At 31.1% G+C, this 10,662-nt stretch overlaps 1 protein-coding gene across 1 annotated transcript; it reads left to right on the plus strand.

Moving 5' to 3' along the window:
* LOC143074823 (uncharacterized) lies at positions 1-10,404 on the plus strand. Its single transcript, XM_076250076.1, has 6 exons — positions 1-98; positions 2,946-3,027; positions 7,150-7,494; positions 9,050-9,145; positions 9,701-9,799; positions 10,116-10,404. Exons 2-6 carry the CDS (start codon positions 2,955-2,957, stop codon positions 10,190-10,192), a joined length of 690 nt encoding a protein of 229 aa, XP_076106191.1. The 5' UTR covers positions 1-98; positions 2,946-2,954; the 3' UTR covers positions 10,193-10,404.
* The last annotated feature ends 258 nt before the right edge of the window (positions 10,405-10,662 follow it).

Below are 10,662 nucleotides of genomic sequence, written 5' to 3' on the forward strand. Positions count from 1 at the left end.
TGCATTATAATCGATACTTACATTTATTTTGTTTTAATGAACTAACATGGATATGTATTACGACGAATGTTTATCCTTCGCCTCCAGTGTTTGATGAAGTTAGTATTTCTTAGTCGTTAGTTTTCTATGTTGTGTTTTGTGTATTGTTGCTTTATTTTCGTCGTTTTTCTTTATTTATTTTCATTGTCAGCTTGTTTTCGACTTATGAGTTTGAACATCCTTTTGTATATTTTGTCTCCACTTTAAACGCTTGTCCTCAACGTTTTTATACTAGAATTGGTTGTGGCACAAACTTTCAGAAGCTGCGAGTACTCTTAGATCGTTACTTATGTGTCCTTTTGTTATGCATAGTGCCGATCTACTTGGTAAATTTGAATTTTAAATGTATTCTTATTATTCACTAAACATCACTGTCCAAGGTTAAGAGACTAGAAACGATCTCACATCTGTGTTTAACGCGGCAATATAACTAGTGTGTCTGTCCAATTTACTGACTTAGTTGACCTAGGTTGCTTCTGACTCACTTGTTTTGTTAATTGTTTTGAGCATGTTTAAAATTGTTGTTTTGTTTCTTTTGGTTTGTGCCACATTTTAGTTTTAGTTTGTAACCCGGGCTTGTTTTCTGTCAATCGATTTATGACTTCTGAACACCATTGTACTAATGTTGCTTTTATTTATCACGCCGGAGTATTTCATATCATATAATAATAAGAACCTGTCATTAAAATTTATAGTTCATTCTGATCAGACGAAAAATATCCCCAATGAAGACAATCCTTAATTATGATTCTCAATTTTTTCAAAATTTATACGAAAAATGCGGAAGTTTTTCACTATGTTGATGACACATTCATTGGTGGAGTTTTGCTGCTTTTTATTCTGTGGTCGGTTTGTTTTTATCTTCCACATATTCCCCATTTCCATTTATATTTTATTTTTGTTAATCGATGTAAACAATCAAAACAAAACTGTATGAGTGAATAAATGTAATCGGTAAACAAATAACAAATGGTAATCAGGGATGGTTTCACATGTAAGATTAACGATACTCTTAATCGTTATAACTTCTTTTAATAGTTATTATTCAACCACTGTGGTTTATAAGATATATAAGCAGACAATACAGTAAACTGATAAAATGCCAGATAACATATTATTCGTATGTATATAAAATCGATGAACTTGAAGTAACCAACAAACAGACAATCATACATTCATACACATAATAAGATCGAACTGCGAATCACGCAGTTAAATGTCCTATTGTAACAATTCATCAGATATGTTAATTTATTGTTAACTTCAAATGTATGTACCCATTTGTAAATGTCTAATTATTGTAATTAAAATTATCTGATTTTAGTTTTTTAAACCTAACTAGTTTAATATAATGGTTCGTATTTTTTTTTTACCATTTCAGGTTTCAAAGTTAAACCGTCTTTCACGGCCAGTATGAATTAATCCGTTAACCTTTAAAACTCATTCCTTTTTATTTTAGTGGTAAAATCATAACTAAACATAAAACATAAGTCTAAGTTTGTTTAAATTACTTGCAAAACCCTATTTAAGAAAATTTAAGGTTTATACCTAACTATAAGGAATCTATGGCTATATCTCATTTTTAAAAAAATCTGTTGAAAGAATGCGTTTTTGGCAGAAAAAGTAAAACTGACGTAGTTATTAATCAATAAATATCATTTCTTTATGTTATCGTTTGTTTCTTTTTAAATACTACGGACCATATCAACTTTCCTTTACCATCACAAAGGTAGAATATCCATGGACAATATTTTTTGTTTAGAAAAAGCCAGGGTTACATATATTTGGTAAAAAAATGTGCAAATACGTCTTTGTACATGCTACGATTTTAATCACTTTAAGATCGCTAATCCACATTTTAAAGAAATGATAAGTCCTTGATTTGTTTCTCTATTAAAATAATCATTATTAGTGCTGGTGGTAAATATTATATCATATAACAGTAGCATGTATCTATATTTTCATGCCTAAACCAACTGCCTTCATCTTTTTTTAAATGTAATTGTTTCAACAACAGTAATGAAGATTAACGTTCTTCAGAGTTTATTGATATTTAATTTAATTTTGGATGTAACGCGTCTTATGATTGGCTGAAGTTGTTTTTTATTAGCTCATAGACATAATTTAGTCATGTGATATTTTTTCATGGTTTACTTCAGTTTAAAATAGAATTTTTATTCAAATTTTAAGAAATGATTGTAATATTTTTGGTGTCTTTTTCAAATAACATGAAAATTGTGGTGCACACTTTAAAATAACCCGCTACGCTGGTTATTCCGTGAACAATAATGTTAATTCTTTATAGATAGAAAAAATATTACTGTCATTCCTTTAGAAAATACTCAACGAAGAATTTGTCGGATGAGCGTTTTATCAATTTTTATATTCGATCCGAGATCACAGATCAATAAACGAGAACTCATGCTTTTGTTAACATCCCTGATTATGAATCGATTTTGTGTTTATGGTATTCCGAACAAAAAAAAAGCATAATCATGATACAAAACTATGTTAGATCAGATGAAAATAAAGCAAAATTGAACAGTTCCGAAAAGGCACTTAACACAATGATTTATATTTTCTCTATAAATGATTTGTTTAAAAACCTTTAAAAGGTAAAATCACGAACATACAGAACTCCAAGGAAAATTCGAAAAGGAAAATTCCTAATCAAATTGTAAAATCAAAAGCACAAACACACCACATCAACATCAAACGAATTGATAACAACTGTCATATTCCTGACTTTGTACAGTCTTTTTCTTCTGCATTTCTGCAAATGGAAATATTCGATTCACCGGGTCACGTTTATTTATGACCTAATTCTTCTATCCAACAATCCTCATAACAAAAAAAGAAGTCATTTTTAACTTTTCTTTCACATACAACATGGTCTTTATTTTTAGAGTTGCTGCATGAGTATCTTCTCAATTATTTGCATCATTGTATTGCCAATATTTTTGGCAGAAGTCAACTGTCAGATTGAAGGTAGGTTGGATTGATTATAATAAGATATGGCTAATTTCCCTCTGAATTCATTTCACGTCAGGGTCATTTTCTAAGAGTCATTCACAGTAACACAGTAAGTATAGTGTACGGCTGGGATATAGTTTTGTCGAGTGGTTTTATCGGGTTTTGTCAATTGTAACCACGTTTTTTAAATGAGTATGATAAAACATGTAAACACAAAGATTTCTTTGTTTGTAAGATGTGCAATAGATGATAAAAAATAAAATTAGGCAAGGTAAGTTAGTATTGGAGATAAAAAGAAATGATCATCCCTATATTATTTTGTGTTTAAAAGATGAATTAAGTTATAATGTTTTTATTCCAGATTCTAATATGACATCCTTCTTATGCTTTGTAAACAAAGCCGTGTTCTCATTAGCACAAACTGTGTTTGACACATACGTTTCGACCTATAGAAAGACTGTATCTGTCCTATTAGAATCAAAATAATTCCTTCATGTAATGCTCCATGCTCTCACTTACGCTCAGTGTAAAATTTCGACAAATATAGAGCCTAACCATGTTAAAATGAGCATAGAGCATGATGTGAATGTATTATTTCAAAAATATAGAATAAAGCCTTTTTTTATTATAGTACCAAAGCAAATGACAAAAGAAATGTATATTTGCAAGAGGAATTAAATCTATATTTCTTTAAATAAACATGCACTTTATAAAAGTTATTGCATTGAACTTTTCATTCATTTTATATGTTCCTGTTTTTTCGAGAGCAGTCAGGGTTTTTTTTAGCGTCCAGGTTTTGATACGTATACTTAAAATGTTATATGTCAGTGCAAAACGTTTAAAAAGAAAAGAAAAATTCAAATAAAGTATTTTTCAGCGCATGAAACCAATGCATTTAACCATTTTCAATCAGTTTGAAAATACTATAGATTGTAAAAGAAGGGCGAAAGATACCAGAGGGACAATGGACAGTCAAACTCATAAATCGAAAATAAACTGACAACGCCTTGCTAAAAATGAAAGAAGATAAACAAGACAAACAATAGAACACATGACACAACTTAGAAAACTAAAGAATAAGCAACAAGAACCCCACTAAAAACTAGGGGTGATCTCAGGTGCTCCGAAACGGCAGGCAGATCCTGCTTCACATGTGGCACCCGTCGTGTCGCTTATGTTATAACAAATCCGGTAAATAGCCTAATTCTGTAGGTCACATTCATGAAAGGGAAGGGGATTGTAGTTACGACGTAAGGAACATATACACTATCGTTTGTGAAACGATAACTTTATAACGGTCAACCCAACTCGTGATGGCGTCCGTGAAATTTAAGAAGGGAGGATTTCAACTTCACCATTTGGAACTCTTGGTTTAATAGCTTCCTTGTGAGCAGCAACCCTCTATCACGAAAATCATGATAGTAAATGCAAGCACGGAAATATCGTATCAATTGGGTGATATATACCCCGTAAGCAGGTGCTGCTGGAATGTTGCTACTTAGAAATGGAGAGTTCACAATTGGAAAGCTGAAATCATCGTAAAGTTTTGTTTTCAACCGACCCTCATTGTCAATTTCAAGATGTAAGTCAAGATATGAGGCCGAATTAACAGTAGCTGTTTTATCCTTTATCTCTAGTTCGATGGGATAGATACGTTCAACATAGCCACCAAATTTTGATTTTTTTTTAGTGAAAGAACGTCATCTGTATAGCGAAAAGTAGAGTTAAAGGATATTTGTAACTTCGTATCTTTCTTTCTCAGAAATTTCTGTATGAAGTCAGTCTCATAATAATAAAGAAACAAGTCGGCAAGAAGAGGGGCACAATTGGTTCCCATTGAAATACCGACAGTCTGTTGAAAAACTCGTCCTCCGAACGTAATAAATATGTTGTCAATCAAAAAATCAAACATCTTGATAAAGTCAGTTTCAGAGAATGTTCTGTTTGAATCAGAGTGATCCTTTACAAAGTAGGATTTATCTCTCCCTGAGACAAGATACTTGTATCTACGTTGGCCATTCTTTTTTATGAAACAAAGCAATACCAACTCTTTCAATTTGTCTGTTAGTTTGGAATGTGAAATGTTTGTGTAAAGTGTATAATAGTCAAAAGTTTTAATACTATTGCAAGATCAAAGAGACTTAGATTGTATGTATTCTAAAAGATCTTTGGAATTTTTAAGTATCCATGTTTTAAGTATCCATAACATGTACATTCGAAAAAGCATCGTACATTTGCCACATCTTATAAATTGCATGGACATCAGTACTGGTATATTTGAAAAGATTAAATATGTCCTCGCCTATGTATATTTTGTAAATCTTTAAAACAAATCAACGCCCACGCACACGTATCAATCCAAACATACGTGTTTCGATGTCGATTCATTCAAATGTGGATTTCATACAGTAAATATTCGTGTTAAAAACAATATTTATCACAGACTTATACATAAAGAAAAGGGAATGTGGTATGAATGCCAATGAGACAACTTCCCACAAGGCAGATGATGAAGAAGATAAAAGAAGATATAGCTCCCTATACGGCCTTCAACATTAAGAAAACCCTGTACTTATAATCAGCTCTAACAGACCCCAATATTACATGCATATAAATCTTGTGGTGGGGCTAAACATGTTTGTAAGCCATCAACCCTCCTATTACGTTGGCGATGCTTTAACAAATTGAAAATACGGATCTTTATCTAACCATTACAATTACCAATGTATATCTACGGAACTGTGCGAAAGATATGAATTTAATAAATGAGGTGTACGCTATTGTATATACATTTTTCTGATTATTATTTCCAAATAATCATATTAAACATTATATATTATTTTTTTTATGATAAATTCCTTTCAATTCAACATTTTTGATCAATAGGAAATGACACATGTGCGAGTTAAACGTTAATTATGGAGAGGGGCCTGCTGGTTCCGTGGCTTTCTTTGAAGAATATTTGTGTTATATTGCAATTTACTGAAGTGAAATTATGTGTCCCTTTGTTATCTTAGTTATAAGAAGGAAGATGTGGTATGATTCTGAATGAGACAACTCTCCAAAAGAGACTAAATGACACAGAAATATATAATGTTATGTTTATCAACATCTTGATGTATCTTATAACATGAGACCACATTAAAAACGTTTAATCTTCAAATTCTAGAGATTTTTGCAATTTTATCAGAAATATATAAGAAGGAAGACATTTTGTGGGACGTACTGCTTTATATCTCTTTAAATGCAAAACAATTTATTTTGTTAAGAGACGACCGTGGATGCAAAATTTACTATAAAGTGCCGTGTTAGATTTGCAGTATTGTCTTCAACAGGAATATGCAATACGTAATCAAATTTGTAGGTGTTTAAAATATTCAAACTATAAGCAATTTCAAAGTGAATATACTAACAATCCTATCATTTTAGAATATTCGTAAATTTAAAACATAAATGAAAACAACACGTTTTAAATTTAATGTGCTTTCTTGTTTTTACCTTCATCAATGCGATTATTTTTGACAACTATCCACTACATTTCAAATAACGTTAATGTAAACAACTGTAGATCAGCGTACGCATGTCGACCTTCAACAATAATCAAAATCGGTACTAAAAAATAAGCCATAAATCTTTAAAATGACAAAAGGTAAAACCAATTTAAGGGGACAGTTTAAGACCTTGTATATGACAAAACAACATACAAAAAACCATATGACTGACAGCACACAACGACAACACTGCATTATAGAGCGTCCGACATATTCGTAATATGTGTAATCATGTGACACTTACACATATTCATCGAAGACATCAATCTTATAAATACGTTGATCGAAATATCTTTTTTTAAATTTAATGTTTATGTTAATTTACTGTTTTGAATGTATTTTACCATATCATTGCATCATGGTGGTAAAACGGATGTTTGGGAACCTGTGACCGGCACACAACCAAAATTAAAAAGCAATTTATCTCTCGAAATTATATACCGACCGTCAACTACTGTCAAACGCCAAATCAAATTTGTTTTCCTAAAGAAATGCAATTTCTGAGATTTGAAGAATAGTAATGAAACATAGCATGCTTTTTTTTAAGAATGTCTTATATTCCTACAATTAAAAATTTTCATTGCAGATTTAAAAATTATTTTCGACGGGGATATTGTTGACTCGCAAAAGGATAAAATCGTTAAGATTCACTGCTCTACTCAAATTAAGCCATTTGAATGTTATATGGAATTTCTGCGTAATAATTCGACAGCAGAAAGTATACGATATAGTAATGGAGGTTGCTATGACACATTTGGAAAATGTAAGCCGGGAATATGTTCCTGTTCAGAAGACTGCACATCGTTTCGTTGGAACTTTACAACAATATCCGTTCAAACAAATGATAGTTTTGGTTGTAAAATGAGAATCTATAATTCCACTACCAACTTGTTTTATAAAGTGTATACAATAGTTGTTTACAATGGAACAGGTAATCCTATATAACTTTCACCGGCAGTTGTTTATTCGATATACATGATATTCTCTTTTTCTGAAGAAGAGTTAGTGTATATGATGAATTTATTTATGTAATAGTGAAATATGTGATAAAACCGTTTACTAATACACAAAAGACTCTTTATTATAAAAAAATAGACTCATTTTTAAGTGGTTTTATCAAATTTTCCGATCACTATTTAAATATAAATTTCAGCGAAAAAATAGCAAATGTCTGTCTCTGTGTTCTTGCGTTGATTGGTATTGTTCTGATCTAGAGGGATAAAAACACAATTGTTTACCCCATTGGTCTTTGTTAAATTGACACTTGACATGAAGTAAGTTTTCTCCTGTACATTATCATTGTAAACAATATAACTAGTTATCAAAGGTACCGGAATTATAATTCAGTACGCCAGACTGGCGTTGCGTCTACATTAGACTCATCAGTGACGCTCAGATCAAAATATTTATATAGCCAAACAAGTACAAAGTTGGAAGGCATTGAGAACCCAAAATTCCATAAAAGTTGTGCCAAATACGGCTAAGGTAATCTCTTCCTGGGATAAGAAAATCCTTAGTTTTTTCCAAAAATTCAAAGTTTTGTAACAAGAAATTTATTAAATAAAGACCATATAATTGATATTCATGTCAACACCGACGTGCTAACTACTGGTCCTCCATTGATATAAACAAGGCAATTTGATCAACTTTCTTTTTCGAATTTACAAGGATTAGTTACCACCACGTCACATCATGTTAAAATATGTTTAAAAGGAACACAATAATAAAAAAAGGGGTGCTTTAAAACATCTGATAGATAGTGTATGCCTAAAATAAAATCTACAATCAAATGCATGGTTAATTTCTGCAGCTTCAAGGGAATTAGTTGTTAGTCTCATTTTAACATGAAACCAGATGAGACACACAATGGTTTGATTCAATTACATCTAATGTGGTTAATTTTTCTTAGAAATACTGTAATCCAACTAAATTTGGCGATTCATTTATATATTTGTGAAATTTATCTTACTACTTCTTGTTAAATAGAACGGACTTAACATGACAATAAAGTATCTGCAAAAATAAATTGGTTTACTGTACTTTTTATTTTAAGAATAACTGTCAGGTTTCGTCATTAACAGAAGACATGACGTCATGAACCCCTGAACAACCTCATACGGATCCATAGGGGGTCACCTCATGACGGTTTTATACAAATCAAAACGTGATTATTTACTGGAATATCGATAAAGCGATTTAAGTATACTTTCTTTTAAAAAATCAAATCTCGCTGCATGATGCTGACAAACAATGATCTGTCTTCTTGTCTGTCCAAAGATAAAAATACTAGTAACATAATATTCTCGTTCGACAGACAATTATACAGTTTCTGAAGCACTTGTTTTGGAAGGGGAGGGTTTAACGCTATCGTTTTCTCAGGAATTATCTTTAAACTTGAGTTTTATGTTAATAAAGATGTTAATACAAATACATATAAATATGCTTGATGATTTGATTATTTTAGAATTATTTTATATATTGCACAGGGTTTACTTCAGCGAAATCAGTAATCAACTTAGTAAATATAGTACCAACGACTGTCCAAACAACACGTAGTGATTCTAAGGAAAACGTCGCAGTGTGTAAGTATGACATGAATTTTGCTAACACAAAAAGTTGACCAGATACCAAAGTTATTCTTTAACTTTCCTTGTTCAACAATATTAAAACAAGAACAAAATTAATTAGATATAAGAAGATGTGGTATGAGTGCTCTCCACCCAAATCACAATTTATAAAAGTAAAACAAAGTACGGTCTTAAACACAGAGCCTTGACTCACATCGAACAGCAAGCTATAAAGGACCCCACAAATTTCTAGTGTAAAACCTTTCAAACGGGAAAACCAACGGTCTAATCTATATAAAAAAACAACAACCAAGACACACTTATGAACCATATCAACAAATTACAACTATTGTTCACCAGATTCCTGACTTAAGACAGGTGAAAACAATTGCAGTGGGTGTTAAAGTTTTAATGGTACTTAACCTTCACCCTTATCTAAAACAATTGTTTAACACCACAACATAGAAAGACACACTATAACAAATTAATTGTAATGACTTAAATCAATCAAAAGACATATTAACACAGTCTCTCTCTCTCTCTCAGAAATTTTTATTTTGTGTTTTATAGGGGTCATTGTTGTTGCAGTAGTATTACCACTGGTAACGATACTCATAATTGCTAAGACGATTTTAGCTTACCGCAAGTGTAAGAGTGTTGATATGATAGGTAATGGTTGTTTGTATAACTTCAACATACAAAATTATAAAAGAGTAGTAACCACAATGTTCAATTAAGATTACCTGAGTTAATTTTAAAGGTTGTGGAATCCTTGGAATAACTTGATTTTTTTCTTTACAATTTAGCAGCTTCTTCATGGATTTAAAAAAAAAATGAAAAAAAATAATGCAAACAGTAACGATTGGAAGAAAATTACTCATTAATGTGTTCTATATAGTTCAGAATTAAAGATACTTAATATATTAAATTTTACATCAAAATCTCTTTAATAAATCGATCAACAGATTCTAAATTTTATTTTCAGATTCCACCCGCATTTCAACACGTTCATCTCTGCCATTACAAGAGTGCCAAATAAGAAGCCGTGATGTTCAACTATAATTTCAACTTTCAAAAACGTTTCTTGTTGTTTTACTTCTTATTAAAAAAAAAATTGTTCGTTGAAGGTTGCAGTAGTTTTTTTTTACTTGTATTCTTTAAATTTTTGGAGATAAGGCTTTAAAGATGACCAAGTTGTCTGTTGATATATACTTACGATTGTATGGATCTATATTTGCTATAAATTTTCGGTAGAACCACCAAGGTCCTTTTCCTGTTCATTAACTACATGCTTTTTAGTAATTATAGCCACAGCAGAATCAAATTTTTAAAATCAAAGAAAAACAAATATATGCCTTTCTCAGCTGAATTTTCGTTCTTATATTGTACTGCTATACAACTGTGCCACGTAGGAGGGATAGTTAAAATCCCGCTAATATGTTTAATACCGCCACTGGAAATCATACCAAATGCATCTTTTTTTTTTTTTTTTTTATCTTTGCTATATTTTTGATATTTCAAGTTTACACGGG

The sequence above is a fragment of the Mytilus galloprovincialis genome, chromosome 5, assembly GCF_965363235.1.
Source record: "Mytilus galloprovincialis chromosome 5, xbMytGall1.hap1.1, whole genome shotgun sequence".
Classification (NCBI taxonomy): Eukaryota; Metazoa; Mollusca; class Bivalvia; order Mytilida; family Mytilidae; genus Mytilus; species Mytilus galloprovincialis.